Source organism: Papilio machaon, chromosome 16, assembly GCF_912999745.1.
Source record: "Papilio machaon chromosome 16, ilPapMach1.1, whole genome shotgun sequence".
In the NCBI taxonomy this organism is placed as follows: Eukaryota; Metazoa; Arthropoda; class Insecta; order Lepidoptera; family Papilionidae; genus Papilio; species Papilio machaon.
The window spans coordinates 2,850,423-2,866,638 of NC_060001.1; the positions used below are offsets into that span (position 1 = coordinate 2,850,423).

At 31.8% G+C, this 16,216-nt stretch overlaps 2 protein-coding genes across 2 annotated transcripts; both read right to left on the reverse strand.

Annotated features, from left to right (window-relative positions):
- Positions 1-1,165: 1,165 nt before the first annotated feature.
- Positions 1,166-5,805, reverse strand: LOC106716696 (peptidyl-prolyl cis-trans isomerase FKBP5-like). The gene is made up of 6 exons (XM_045681627.1): positions 5,632-5,805; positions 5,418-5,564; positions 4,183-4,445; positions 2,660-2,906; positions 2,237-2,482; positions 1,166-1,240 (listed from the first exon to the last, which is right to left on the reverse strand). Exons 1-6 carry the CDS (start codon positions 5,788-5,790, stop codon positions 1,166-1,168), a joined length of 1,137 nt encoding a protein of 378 aa, XP_045537583.1. The 5' UTR covers positions 5,791-5,805.
- A 6,259-nt stretch (positions 5,806-12,064) lies between these two features.
- On the reverse strand, positions 12,065-16,105 carry LOC106716803 (peptidyl-prolyl cis-trans isomerase FKBP8). Its single transcript, XM_045681430.1, has 7 exons — positions 15,921-16,105; positions 15,606-15,797; positions 15,392-15,538; positions 14,426-14,688; positions 13,290-13,536; positions 12,828-13,109; positions 12,065-12,177 (listed from the first exon to the last, which is right to left on the reverse strand). Exons 2-7 carry the CDS (start codon positions 15,795-15,797, stop codon positions 12,091-12,093), a joined length of 1,218 nt encoding a protein of 405 aa, XP_045537386.1. The 5' UTR covers positions 15,921-16,105; the 3' UTR covers positions 12,065-12,090.
- Between the last annotated feature and the right edge of the window lie 111 nt (positions 16,106-16,216).

A 16,216-nucleotide genomic window follows, 5' to 3' on the forward strand; every position in this document is an offset into this window, starting at 1 on the left:
ATTTGTATTAGTAAAATAGTATCTTCAATTCATACTGCCCTGCACATAATTATACTTTCCTCTCATATACCGGATGACTGGTAGAGAATGCCTTTAGGCATTAAGTCCTCCTTGTACTTATAAAAGTGCTAAAGAATAAATAAATAAATAAATTATGTATCAACAAAAAGCACCAAAAAAAAGTTATACAAAAGTAGTGAAAGGCGGTAGACAGTAGTATTGGAATGCAGTTACAAAAAATATTTTTTTCAAGTTCCTTTTTCCTAAGTAATAAAGATTCGAAAAATATGTAGTTTTTTTTTATGGCGCTTTCATAATTAAAGCATAAATATGCGAGATTACTTCTACATTACCATATTATAAAGTACCACTGCTATTGTAAAAACTTTATTTAGTAAAATAAAATAAATATCAGAATTAAAATAAAAAAACAATGCGTGTTAAAAAATATTGAAATAGTTTTCTAAAGAAATTAACGTATTCATTATTAAAAAATAGTCCAAATGTAAAAAGATGGAATGTGAACAATTAATGTCAGATAGAAATGTAACTGTACGAGGTAAAGTTATTGATTATTATTATAAAATTGTTTTTCCTAACTCTAGGAAGCCTGTTTACCATAATGTATGAAATGGGAATCTTATACATATATATAAAAGAAAGTCGTGTTAGTTACACTATTTATAACTCAAGATCGGTCGAACTGATTTAGCTGAAAATTGATGGGGAGGTAGCTTAGAACTAGGAAACGGACATAGGAACTTTTTTATCTTGTGTGCATTATTATTTTGCGCGGACGGAGTCGTGGGTAAAAGCTAGTTTATAATACGTTTGCCAGAATTAACTAATGCGCACGATTCCCAGGAAGAACATATCTTGGAACTCGTTTTCCTGAAAAAAAATAATAAGAAATAAAAAAAAAATTTGCAAATGGGGAGAAAAACTGGAACCTCTAAATACATGGCACTAGCGTCAAGAGTAAGCTGTCATCTTTAATCTGAAATCTATAACAAAAGGCGATTTTCTCCCAATTGGAACATTTCCAAAATGGGCAAAAGCATCAAAAACAGTCGCATATCATGAAATAATTTTAGTATTTATCGAAATCTTACTGTTAATGTAAATATAATTGACCTTTTCAAAGTCCATAGTACTGCATGTGACATCAATGCGCCTGCACTTTGTATCTGTACACCAGAACACTGGCAACACCCACCAGCACCGAGCCCCACACCAACATCTGCAACATTTATATCTTTATTACATATATAAAGATTAGATATAGATCTTTCATATATATATATTTAAAAAATATAATTTCATCAGTATTTAGTCTGTAGAAATATTAGAAAGGACTGTCAATGTTAATGTCAAAATATAAAAAGAATTTTTTGAAATAAAGTTTGGATATTTTTTCATGTTAAATATATGTAGTTTAGTTTAGGATTTAAAAAAATAACATTAAATGTCGTTCCTTTTTTTACAATCACTACAAACTCAGTTATGTTTTATTTTATTCTAACATTAAGGAATACGAAAACGTCTTATATAAATATAATTATAATCTAGAAGAGTAGAGTATAATTATAATATAGAAATATGATTTTTTGTTTTCCAAAATTACATACAAACACTGCAAATTTTATTATACACTAGCGACCCGCCCCGGCTTCGCACGGGTGCAATGCAAAATATACCTACTACAGAATGTCCTTATACACAACGTTCACAGCGTTCACATTAGAAACCTTTAAATTTATCAGTGTTTCTCTACTATATTATGCATTTATTATACATACAAACCTTCCTTTAGAATCACTCTATCTATTTAAAAAAACCGCGTCAAAATCCGTTGCGTAGTTTTAAAGATCTAAGCATACATACGGACATACAGCGAAAGCGACTTTGTTTTATACTATGTAATGATAGGTTGCATTTAATATTAGTGAGACAAAACTACAAATGTCTTTTCTCTTTATCAATTTTTATGCACATATCATAGTTACGTGAATTTAATCAGACATACACATAAATTATGATTCTTTATCAATCAATCAATATTCATACCAAAAGGTAAAGGAATTGTGGGGAGACAAAAGAAAAGATGGGTCGATGATATCATAATGACTGCTGGAACAAGTTGGTTGCATTTGACCAAGGACAGAGAGACATTTCATATTTATTTCATTGTTAAGTGGAAAATAAAGCTTAAATAAATAAATATCAATATTCGTACCTTAGCCCTGGAAGGTTTCTTATCCGGTGCGACTTCAGGTTTGTGGCTGGTGGTACCCGACAGACGCTTGGCGAGGTAACGCTCCGCAGCTCCTCCGCGCACCCCAGCCTCGTACGGCAAAATGCCCCCCATCGCCATCGCCGCTTTCAGAGCCTCCTCGTTACGGCCCATTGCGGACAGGATACGAGACTTGCGGTATAAAGCTTTTTGATTCCTTGGCTGGCATGACAGCACTCGATTTACTGTCTGGAATTAATTGGTTCATCTATCATAATGGTCCCGTCATTTTCTTTTCATTGGGTTTATTAAATCCTAAGTCCGACTCAGTCATTCTGAAACATTTGTCAAACAGACACTCAGAAACATTTGTCACTGCTTGTTATGCTCATATATACTTGTTAGCATAATATATTAATGTTATACCTGTAGCGCAGCATCAAAATCGCCAGCTTTTTGTTGTGCGCTGGCTATATTGGTTTGCGCTCGAAGACGTTCTTCCAGCAATTCCTGCCTAGCGTCTGACGCTTGTGCCAGCTCTCCAGATGGTGTGGGATCAGTGATGCCCCCCTCGCTTTCATCCAACACATCAAGTGCACGCCGGTACAGCTGTATAGCTAGTTGCGGCTCTTCGCGACCGTACCACCAATTGCCGCGTTTACGACGACGAATTCTATTAAATAAAAATTTCCTTAAAAAAATCCTGACAGACTGAGTAAAGAAAACATCCACAATAAAATTCTTAGGAATATATCAAACGTCACCTCATTAATATTCAATCAAGCTTTTTAGGCTACAAGTCAAAATAGAAATACGAAAAGAAATATGAATATCTGAAAAATCATTATTTCTAATAAAAAATTAATTACACTATTAGTATACAAAAATTAATATTAGAAATATTAGGAAAAATCTTGAAAGCTAATTCTTGAGTTTAAATTAAAAACTGTTATTACTCATGTCATACATCACATATTCCCAAAGCTGGGCATTAACTAGTTAATCCGTTAATCGTTAATTCACGAAGTTAACATTTTGCTTAACGGATTAACTTTTAAGTTAACTTTAAAAAGTGTTACCGCTTTCGTTTACTTCCGTTAAACTCAACTTCCGTTAATTACCCCCAAAAGACGTGACCAACAGGACAAAATAAAAAGAAGGTTCGAAAACACTTAACTGCATTCATACTTTTGTCTAATACTTGAGATACAAATAAAACTAACTGACTTTAGGTTCAATTGCAATCAAAACAATCAAGTATGAAAAGATCGAATTAACGTGTTATAAAATCTATAGGGATATTAATAAGTCGACACAATAAGTGTGAAATTGTTAATTAGATTTTCAAAAGTGTGTGCAATTTATGCATAGTATCAAAAGTCTTCAAAAGATCTTATTTTTACTAGTTTTACCTATTTCTCTTAGCCCCTAAAGCAATTACAAATAATTTCTCACACTCTACTTACCCAAATATGATAAACAATAAATCTAAAACTATGATGAAGGTCACAACCTTAAAATTATTTTTAATCAATATAAAACCTTGACCACATTCCTATCAGATTTAATAGTTATGCGGACAAAAAGTGAAAAACCTAATTTAGGATGTACTCATAATTCTGCCATATCAAATTGCTTCATGTTAACCTAACAAATTAATTTTAGAAGTTAAATGTTGAATCAATAGAATCACAATTACATGTGTGAGTTAAAATTTAGATTAAATCTCAATACTTTGTTAATTCGAGTGACAATGAACTGTGGAACAAATAATACGGCCCTGACACATTTTACATTAAATTTATACAAAAAAAACGGCTTCCACTGATAAACCATTTGGATAAAAATTCATCCCTATTAAGGGAGATAACAATACACTTTAATACAACTATTTCAACAATAGAATTTTAGACTTAGAATTTATATTGAATGTGTGCATTTATACATACCCTATTTCCATCCTCTCCGCTATAGAAAGGGTCTCATGCTCTGGCTCTTCTGACCAGTCATGCAGCTCAAGCTTAGCCTCCAGCCAAGTATCAGGTCCTATGACAGAACCATCATATTTTGGTCCATCAGCTTCCCCTATCAAACCCAAGCTCTCTCCAGGCTTCAATCCAGATTCTCCATAGCCAAAACGTGGAGCCATATGAAGGTGACATGCTTCTCCTTTGCACATAAGGGTCAGTGCTAAATCTAGACCTTGAAGAATCTGAAATATATGAATAAAGTTATTTGTGGTAAGAGGAACTATTAACTCAAGTAGGTATAGTTCATTATAATTGCTTAAAATTGGTAAACAGTTGTACATCATATTGCAGACATCATTTTAATAATAGTTAAATAATATAACATAGTTAAGTTATGTAAGAAAGTGTTTGTGTTCAAATAATTTTAAATTGATGGATTTTGGTATGGTGCACTGAGTGTCCATGATTGAAAATGTCAATAAAGATATGTGTGCTATATGCCATATGCATATGAATAGACTATTTCTGAACAGATTTTGATTAAGATAACTGTTAAGATAAGCAAGAAACGATGAGATGAGATGTTGAACATTTATCTGTGTTACATGTCACATTATTTATTGGTATTGTAAAGAAAAGAACTTTGACATGACAATACTCTCACTATAAAACAATATATAATATCCAAAGCAGCTTGACATAGTTTCAGAATTCTAAATATATGTGTACAGTTATCTTATAATATATCTTGAAATGGTAGATGTGGCTAATGGGATCACTTTTCAAACCAAAAAGACACTTAAGGACTGATTAGTAAACTATTCATTCCAACTTAAACATTTTGAGTTTAATTTTACAAGCTCATAATGATTTCATAATGATTTCATAATTCTTTTAAATTAGGAATGTCGGTTTTATTTAATTTGATCAAAATAAAACTGACATTCCTAATTTAAAATAATTTAAACATACTACATAAAAACCAACTAAGTTGGAGTTATCAAAAGAGTATGTATATTCAGAGATTATAATCATATTATTATTATGTAATATAACAAAACTCTTTAAAATCCAAAAGGACAGACAAAAGAACCAAATAAACATAATCTGTTAGAATGATAAGATAATATTATTATTATTTGTATTATTAGAAATGGATGACAATCCTTAGCTTTTATTATGATAAGTATTACAAAATACACATATTTACTTACTTCATTGTCCCCTAGATATATTTTGATGTTATCTCTCTTTTCAAAACAATCTTCATTGCTGTCCTTGATTTTAATTTCGTAACTTATTCTGCAAATGTCGCCTCTGTGTGGCCGCAAACCTTCGGAATCATCACCTGATTTTATAATCTGCAAAAATATTTTCAAATTAAAAACAAGAATACTCTAGCATTATTGCACACAGCATGATATTTACTTTTTTAAGGAGTGCACCAGACACTGAAAGATCTTGCCATTCGTCTTTTTGCGTCTCGGCGGAGTTTTCGGCGATTTTTTGCGGAGTAGCCGCGGATGCTAGGTCCTCGAATGAACTACACTCCGACTTCTCCGCCAAAGGTTTTTCTCCTTCTCTCATCTAAAACAAATCTCATGATTTGAAACTTAAATAAAAGGCCTTAAATAATGATGATTTTATCAAAGCTAAACTTGCGGTTAAGCTTTAGATTACGTACCGTCAAGTTGGCGGTTGCAACTTTTATGGCGAATAGAGTTATATCTAAGGACTTACTAGCCAAAGCCAAAAGTTGCGGGACTCCGCAGATTTTACTAAAGCCTTGTTACAGCAAGCGGGAACTGCTCAATCTCCGCGCCTCCGGCTTTTCATAAACACTCTAGGTAGGGGGTTCTGTCTGTGACCTGTGTTTTGTGTTCCGTTTCTTCAAAATTATTAAAAATTAAACAATATAAATGCCACATTTTTATTACTTTAAATCAATTTAAGATAATATTTCGTAATTAAAACTAAAATCACAGATGGGCACAGTTAACTGAAAAGTTTATTTCGTTAATCGTTAATTCGTTAATTAAAAAATTTACTTCGTTAATCGTTAAAGCGTTAAAATCTCCAAAATTTAACGCAAGTTAAAGTTAATCGTTAACAGTTAACCATAGCAAAATTATACATACTAATTTCACACTTATTGTGGCGACACTTGTTAAAAGTATTAGTTTCAGCACGGGTGGGCACAGTTAAGCGAAAAGTTAACTTCGTTAATCGTTAATTCGTTAATTAAAAATTTAACTTCGTTAATCGTTAATGCGTTAAGTTCTCGAAAATTTAACGCAAGTTAAAGTTAATCGTTAACAGTTAACCATACCAAAATTATACATACTACTTTAACACTTATGGTGGTGACCACAGGTGGGCACAGTTAATCGAAAAGTTAACTTCGTTAATCGTTAATTCGTTAATTAAAAAATTAACTTCGTTAATCGTTAAAGCGTTAAATTCTCGAAAATTTAACGCAAGTTAAAGTTAATCGTTAACAGTTAACCATACCAAAATTATACATACTAATTTCACACTTATGTGGCGACACTTGTTTAAAATAGTAATTTGACTATACATTTATAGAATGTACATTGTACACATTAGTATTAGAGACAAATATGAATGCATTATAGTATATTTCATTACGAGTGCGGAAAGCCTGACATTGCAAAGAGTTCCAACAAATGTCTACCCGAGCCGAGTAAAAAAAGTGTTTTAATACAGTTGCTCAAAAAGTGGCGTATTGCAGGGACGAAGAGCGTTCGGAATGTGGGCTATTACATACTCTTACTTTTATATACTCGTAATGAAATATACTACTTCGAACATTCTTTTGATTTTGTCCTGTTGGTCACGTCTTTCCCGGACGTTCTGATGCATCACACTTGCACGCGAACTTCACATATTATATCAATTATCAACTCGTTCGTTCACCATTCAAGTCGCCGACAATCGCCCAACATAGTTGAACTTACGAGCGTGGCGTGGCACGTAATTTAAAGAAAATGACAGCACGTCTCCAAGTTTCTAATTTAACGATTAACGGACTTTTATTAACGGAAGTTGAGTTTAACGGAAGTTAACAAAAGCGTTAACACTTTTTGAAGTTAACTTGAAAGTTAATCCGTTAAGCAAAATGTTAACTTCGTTAATTAACGATTAACGGATTAACGAGTTAATGCCCAGCTCTGGTGGTGACACTTGTTTAAAATATTAATTTGATTATTTTAATTATGAAAATTAATTTTTATTATTTTAAAATTAATTTTTATTAATATGAAAATTAATTTTTACTAATATAAAAATTAATCTTAATTCTATAAGACATTAGTATTGGAGACAAGCAGAGCTGGGCATTAACTCGTTAATCCGTTAATCGTTAATTAACGAAGTTAACATTTTGCTTAACGGATTAACTTTTAAGTTAACTTCAAAAAGTGTTAACGCTTTTGTTAACTTCCGTTAAATTCAACTTCCGTTAAAAAAAGTCCGTTAATCGTTAAATTAGAAACTTGGAGACGTGCTGTCATTTTGTTTAAATTACGTGCCACGCCACGCTCGTAAGTTCATCTATGTTGGGCGATTGTCGGCGACTCGAATGGTGAAGGAACGATTTGATAATTGATATATGTAAAGTTCGCGTGCAAGTGTGATGCATCAGAGCGTCCGGGAAAGACGTGACCAACAGGACAAAATCAAAAGAAGGTTCGAAATAGTATATTTCATTACGAGTATATAAAACAAGAGTATGTAATAGCCCACATTCCGAACGCTCTTCGTCCCTACAATACCCTCCAATCCCTTTTTGAGCAACTGTATTAAAACAATTTTTTACTCGTGCTTTTTCTTTAGCTTTTCCAAACTCGTGCGTTCTCTTTCCCAACTGTCAAAATAATGTCTATTAAAAAGAAAAAAACCAACCACGAAGTTTTTACAAAAAAAAAATCATTGAAGTTTTTATGATTCATGCAAATATTTCTAAAAAGAAGTTCCTAATTTGTTACAATATCAGATTTAATGATTTGATTCAATGAATTAGGTTGGTTTCATTTTATTTCATCTCATTAAATTTAATTTTTATTTCATGTCAATAAAAATAATCTACTGAAGACTTGGCCGTTTGGGCATAGTTCGCTTTGCCTACCCAGAATGGGTGAAGCAAAACAAAAAAAATCTCTGTTTGTATTCTTTTACAGTTGGCGCCATTTTTCAAACATTTTAGTTAGTTGACTTTATTGTGTTTTTATTATTCTATTAAATTGCTTAATTTTTTCGAAACTGTATTAAAATAGTTGTTTAGTACACGTGCGGAACTGTCATTACAACTTGTTCCAACTGTCAACCCTCACCTTCGCCTGCGCCTCGGCGCGGGTAGACATTTTTGTCGGAACTGCTTTCCGCACTCGTAATGAAATATACAATAATGCATTCATACTTGTCTCCAATACTAATTTGTTATAGAATGTATAGTCAAATTACTATTTTAAACAAGTGTCGCCACAATAAGTGTGAAATTAGAATGTATAATTTTGGTATGGTTAACTGTTAACGATTAACTTTAACTTGCGTTAAATTTTCGAGAATTTAACGCTTTAACGATTAACGAAGTTAATTTTTTAATTAACGAATTAACGATTAACGAAGTTAACTTTTCGATTAACTGTGCCCACCTGTGGAGACAAGTATGAATGCATTATAGTATATTTCATTACGAGTGCGGAAAGCCTGTCATTGCAAAGTGTTCCAACAAATGTCTACCCGACCCGAGGCGCAGCCGAAGGTGAAGGTTGACAGTTGGCGCAAGTTGTAATAACAGTTCCGCCCATGTACTAAACAACTATTTTTAATACAGTTGCGAAAAATGAAGCAATTTAATATAATAATAAAAACACAATAAACTCAACTAACTAAAATGTTTGGAATATGGCGCCAACCGTAAAAGAATACAAACAGAGTTTTTTTTTGTTTTCTTCACCCATTCTGGGTAGGCAAGGGGAACTATGCCCAAACAGCGAAGTCTTCGGTAGATTATTTTTATTGATATGAAATGAAAATGAAATTTAATGAGATGAAGTAAAATGAAACCAACCTAATTCATTGAATCAAATCATTAAATCTGATATTGTAATAAATTAGGAGCTTCTTTTTAGAAATATTTGCATGAATCATAAAAACTTCGTGGTTGGTTTTTTCTTTTTAATAGACATAATTTTTCTTTTGACAGTTGGGAAAGAGAACGCACGAGTAAAAAAGTGTTTTTAGTACAGTTGCTCAAAAAGAACGTCGTAGAGCGTTCGGAATGTGGACTATTACAAACTCGTGCTTTTATATACTCGTAATGAAATATACTATTTCGAATCTTCTTTTGATTTTGTCCTATTGGTCAAGTCTTTCCCGGACGCTCTGATGCATCACAGTTGTACGCGAACTTCACATATATCAATTCGTTTGTTCACCATTCGAGTCGCCCTACATAGTTGAACTTACGAGCGTGGTGTGGCGCGCAATTTTAACAAAATGACAGCACGACTCCAAGTTTCTAATGTAACGATTAACGGACTTTTATTAAAGGAAGTTGAGTATAAGGGTAGTTAACAAAAGCGTTAACTCTTTTTGAAATTAACTTAAAAGTGAATTCGTTAAGCAAAATGTTAACTTCGTTAATTAACGATTATCGGATTGAAGAGTTAATGCCCAGCTTTGAATATTAATATTAAATTATATTTGGCATTATAGCAGGTAGTTTTGATAATTTTGAAAAAAAAATAAAAACCAAAGTAAATGCGCATTCCAATTATAATAATTTTATACTTTTATTTTTTAAGAACAATGTACATTATGTTGTACATACACTAGTCATGTAATTCATTCTATTAAGTTATTTAATATTTTCAATTGTACGATATATATTTATATATTATAACATATTTATTTTATGACAAATAAAAATAAGCTATAATTAAGATTATAAAATTTAAACTTTATAATCCATAAGATGTATTTTTATTTTTATAATAACATAAACAAAAGACTTCGAAGGATGTTAAATAAAAAAAAACGATATGTTTTCAACAATTTATTAATTTACATAATATATGAATACCATTGTCCTCCGTTCTACTAAATAAGACCCAATACCTAATGAATGCCTAAGTGGGTTTTTTGCTGTGACAATTGTATTGACAGATATTAATTACCTTCTCTTTCATTCTCTATGACAAAAGAGACAACAATATAAATGTCACAGCAATAGTAGTCCACAACAAAATTACGCGGTTTATTTACAAACTATCTACAAATATTTTTTAATGTGTCATATAGGAAAAAATGTAAATGCCAAAAAATTAAATACGAAAAAATTAATATTATTGTTAAAAATATTATTAATGACACACAAATTATATTTACGTTTCCTTGACTTAGATTTTAATTTTTTTTTTTTTTTAAATATCTGGCTATACTACATTTATTATAATTTAGATAAAGATTTTTTTGTTGTAACTATATGGAGGAAAATATATATTAATATGCGACATTATGTATACAATAGTGTATCAACAAAAAGCACCAAAAAAAAGTTATACAAAAGTAGTGAAAGGCGGTAGACAGTAGTATTGGAATGCAGTTACAAAAAATAATTTTTTCAAGTTCCTTTTTCCTAAGTAATAAAGATTCGAAAAATATGTAGTTTTTTTTTATGGCGCTGTCATAATTAAAGCATAAATATGCGAGATTACTATTACGTCTACTTAATTAACATTACCATATTATAAAGTAACATTGCTATTGTAAAAACTTTATTTAGTAAAATAAAATAAATATCAGAATTAAAATAAAAAAACAATGCGTGTTAAAAAAATATTGCAATAGTTTTCTAAAGAAATTGAAGTATAATTAATCGTTTAAATCAACGTATTCATTATTAAAAAATAGTCCAAATGTATAAAGATGGAATGTGAACAATTAATGTCAGATAGAAATGTAACTGTACAAGGTAAAGTTATTGAAAAATGTCAAATTTTTTATAAAATTGTTTTACGTAACCGTGCATTTCCACTGCCGAAACACTTGCACAAAACATATTGTCATCACTTTCGTTCTCATTTAAGAAAAAAAAGGAAAACAATATTTCGTGTAGTTGTTTCAATAAAAACTGTCGGGTAAGCTCAATTTAAACTGGTTATCGCTAGTACACATTTATCTATCTGACATTTCTTGATACGCAAAATAAAACAATTTTTTTTCAAACTATTGATATGTCGCCGTACAATCACAATTATTTATACATATAAAAATAATGTACTTCTGAACTTTTAGAAAACAACGGAAGATTTTTTATGTAATTTTCAATTTTAATTTTTCCTAACTCTAGGAAGCCTGTTTACCATAATGGATGAAAGTGGAATTTATTATAAGTTTGCTAGAATTAGCTAACGCGCACCATTCCCAGGAAGAACATCTCTTGAAAATCGTTTTCCTGGAATAATAATTATTATTAATTAAAAAAAAAAACCAAATAGGGAGAAAAACTGAAACCTTTAAATAGCTGGCGCATGCGCCAAGAGTGAGCTGTCATCTTTAATCTGACAATTTTTTTTCAAAATCAAATGAAAAAAATTAAAAAAAAAATTTTTTCATTGAAATTTGCTATGACTACTGTATGTATATATCCTCAAAGTATGTATACAAAATAAAGTGTTTTTTATGTACATCTGTGGTATATTTATAACAAAAGGCGATTTTCTTCCAATTGGAACATTTCCAAAATGGGCAAAAGTATCAAAAACAGTCGCATATCATGAAATAATTTTAGTATTTACCGAATGCTTACTGTTAATGTATATATAATTGACCTTTTCAAAGTCCATAGTACTGCAAGTGACATCAATGTGCTTGCACTTTGTATCTGTACACCAGAACACTGGCAACGCCCACCAGCAAGCTCAGCAGCAGCGAGCCCCACACTAACATCTGCAACATATAATATATTTTATATATGCATATAGAAAAATATAATTTTCTTTACAATGTTTATTTAATCTGTGGGATCGTAGCCATTTCATCAGTATTTAGTCTGTAGAAATATTAGAAAGGACTGTAAATGTAAATGTCAAAGTATAAAAAGCATGTTTTGAAATAAAGTTTAGATATTTATTACAAGAAACTCAGTTTTGTTTCATTTTATCTTAACACTAAGGATTTTTTTTCTCTATAAAACAACTGCTATCAAACATGAACTTTACTATTGCCATATATTTGCAATTGCTTATAAAATTTTTCAATACCAGAAAACACCTGACTCCGTCAGCACAATATTAAAAAAATGTACCCTAATATTGCCTCGTGCATCAGCTACCTTCCCGTTAAAGTTCCATCGAAATCGATCTAATTGTTCCAGAGATTACACGGAACAAACACTGTCTTACGGAAAGACAAATAATTTAAAAATTGTTTTTTGAAGAAATTACATATAAACACTGCAAGTTTTATCATATATAGGTTGCATTTGACATTAATAAGACAAAACTACAAATGTCGTTTCTCTTCATCAGTTTTTATGCAATACATGAGATTAATCAGACATACACATAAATTATAATTTTTTGTATGAATATTCGTACCTTAGCCCTGGATGGTTTCTTATCCGGTGCGACTCCAGGTTTAGGGCTGGCGGTACCCAGCATACGCTTGGCGAGGCGGCGCTCCACGGACCTGTCTCTGGAGACCTTCTGCTCGCAGAGCAGCAGCTGCCGGCGCGCCCCAGCATCCGCGGGCGCAATGCCCCCCATCGCCCTCGCCGCCTCCAGAGCCTCCGCGTTACGGCCCATTGCGGACAGGATACGGGACTTGCGGTATAAAGCTTTTGCATTCTTCGGCTGGCATGACAGCACTCGAGTTACGGCCTGGAATTAAATGGTACATCTATCATAATGATCCCGTCCTTTTCTTTTCATTGGGTTTATTGAATCCTAAGTCCTGACTCAGAGATAGCAGTCCTTTAGTGTACATTTCTCATTACATTCAGAAACATTCATCACTGCTCACTCATATATACTTGTTAGCATAATATATTAATGTTATACCTGTAACGCAGCATCAAAAGCGCCAGCTTTATGTTGTGCGGCAGCCATATTGTTATGCACTCGAAGACGTTCTTCCAGCAGTTCCTGCAAAGCATCTGACGCTTGTGCCAGCTCTCCAGAAGGTGTGGGATCAGTGATGCCCCCCTCGCTTTCATCCAACACATCAAGTGCACGCCGGTACAGCTGTATAGCTAGTTGCGGCTCTTCGCGACCGTACCACCAATTGCCGCGTTTACGACGACGAATTCTATTAAATAAAAATTTCCATAAAAAAAAATCCTGACAGACTGAGTAAAGAAAACATCCACAATAAAAATCTTAGGAATATATCAAATGTCACCTCATTAATATTCAATCAAGCTTTTTAGGCTACAATTCAAAATACGAAAAGAAAAATGAAAAAAATATTTTTTTCTAACAAACAATAATTACACTATTAGTTTACAAAAAATAATATTAGAAATATTAGGAAAAATCTTGAATGCAAATTCTTGAGTTTAAATTAAAAACTGTTATTATTGTTATCTCACTCATGTCATACATCACATATTCCCATTAGCATTGTGTAATAAGTAATGTAAACATTGATTACAACTGAACTCTGGCATGAGTCCAGTTATTTATTTGATAAATAATAACAAATAATTTCTCACACTCTACTTACCCAAATATGATAAACAATAAATCTAAAACTATAATGAAGGTCACAACCTTAAAATTATTTTTAATCAATATTAAACCTTGACCTCATTCCTATCAGATTTAATAATTATGTGGACAAAAATTGAAAAATCTAAATTAGGATGTACTCATAATTCTTCCATATCAAATTGCTTCACGTTAACCTAACAAATTTATTTTAGAAGTTACATGTTGAATCAATAACATGTGTGAGTTAAAATTTAAATTCAATCACAATACTTTGTTAATTCGAGTGACAATGAACTGTGGAACAAATAATACGACCCTGACACATTTTACATTAAATTTATACAAAAAAAACGGCTTCCACTGATAAACCATTTGGATAAAAATTCATCCCTATTAAGGGAGATAACAATACACTTTAATACAACTATTTCAACAATAGAATTTTAGACTTAGAATTTATATTGAATGTGTGCATTTATACATACCCTATTTCCATCCTCTCCGCTATAGAAAGGGTCTCATGCTCTGGCTCTTCTGACCAGTCATGCAGCTCAAGCTTAGCCTCCAGCCAAGTATCAGGTCCTATGACAGAACCATCATATTTTGGTCCATCAGCTTCCCCTATCAAACCCAAGCTCTCTCCAGGCTTCAATCCAGATTCTCCATAGCCAAAACGTGGTGCCATATGAAGGTGACATGCTTCTCCTTTGTACATAAGGGTCAGTGCTAAATCTAGACCTTGAAGAATCTGAAATATATGAATAAAGTTATTTGTGGTAAGAGGAACTATTCTCAAGTAGGTATAGTTCATTATAAATGCTTAAAATTGGTAAACAGTTGTACATCATATTGCAGACAACATTTGATAATGTCTATTAGGAATCTAATAATATAACTATATAACAACATATATATTAATATACAGTAATATAGTTATTTAGGAAAAAGTTTTTTAGTATTCAAATAATTTTAAATTGATGGATTTTGGTATGGTGCACTAAGTGTCCATGATTGAAAATGTCAAGATATGTGTGCTATTTAAATATGGCATATGAATAGGCTATTTCTGAACAGATTTTGATTAAGATAACTGTTAAGATAAGCAAGAAATATATGTTGAACATGTATCTGTGTAACATGTCACATTATTTATTGGTAACTGAACATTGTCATGACAATACTCTCACTATAAAACAATATATAATATTCAAAGCAGCTTGACATAGTTTCAGAATTCTACATATATGTCTACAGTTATAATGTAATCATATTATTATCTAGTATTATATGACAAAACTCTTTAAAATTCCAAAAGGACAGACAAAGGAACCACATAAACAATCACTGTTAGAATGATAAGATAATATTATTATTATTTGTATTATTAGAAATGGATGACAATCCTTAGCTTCTATTATGATAAGTATTACAAAATACACATATTTACTTACTTCATTGTCCCCTAGATATATTTTGATGTTATCTCTCTTTTCAAAACAATCTTCATTGCTGTCCTTGATTTTAATTTCGTAACTTATTCTGCAAATGTCGCCTCTGTGTGGCCGCAAACCTTCGGAGTCATCACCTGATTTTATAATCTGCAAAAATATTTTCAATATAAAAACAAGAATACTCTAGCATTATTGCACACTGCATGATATTTACTTTTTTAAGGAGTGCACCAGATCCTAAGAGATCTTGCCATTCGTCTTTTTGCGTCTCGGCGGATTTTTCCTTCTCCGCAGCTGTCGCCGCGGCTAACTTCGCTTCTTCAATTTCATGAGCCGCCGCAGACGCTAGGTCCTCGAATGAGCTACTCTCCGACTTGTCCACCAAAGGTTTTTCTCCTTCACTCATCTAAAACAAATCTCGTGATTTGCAAGTTAAATAAAGGACGTAAAATAATGGTGATTTTATCAAAGCTAAACTTGCTAACCGATCTAATCCCGTAAGTGAATGTTACTAAAAGCAAATACGCACCTTAAAAATTTATATCACAAGTAAAATAGATTATAATCTTAAAGAATCAATAAATTTCATACATTACAATATATAAAGACATTAAAATACGTGTACAAGATGACACTTCAACTTTCTGGATTGGATTGACTTTTTGTTGACGAATTGTAATGAATGAATTATAAAATTGCAAATGAATGAATTTGTGATTTGAAAATCAAAATGTCAAAAATTCTGCGGCGCAAAAGCACAGAATACATTTACTCTCCAAGCCACAGATTAACTTTAAAAGACTTTGCAACAAACCTACTGCGTTT

Excerpts from the sequence above, each read along its gene's own strand:
- LOC106716696 (XM_045681627.1), bottom strand. The coding sequence starts at position 5,790 with ATGAGAGAAGGAGAAAAACCTTTGGCGGAGAAGTCGGAGTGTAGTTCA. Across the intron at positions 5,565-5,631 it reads CTGGTGCACTCCTTAAAAAA|ATTATAAAATCAGGTGATGA; the intron begins GTAAATATCATG and ends ATATTTTTGCAG. Across the intron at positions 1,241-2,236 it reads AGAAACCTTCCAGGGCTAAG|ATGTTGGTGTGGGGCTCGGT; the intron begins GTACGAATATTG and ends TAAATGTTGCAG.
- LOC106716803 (XM_045681430.1), bottom strand. The coding sequence starts at position 15,797 with ATGAGTGAAGGAGAAAAACCTTTGGTGGACAAGTCGGAGAGTAGCTCA. Across the intron at positions 14,689-15,391 it reads TATATCTAGGGGACAATGAA|ATTCTTCAAGGTCTAGATTT; the intron begins GTAAGTAAATAT and ends CATATATTTCAG. Across the intron at positions 13,537-14,425 it reads GCGGAGAGGATGGAAATAGG|AATTCGTCGTCGTAAACGCG; the intron begins GTATGTATAAAT and ends TTTATTTAATAG.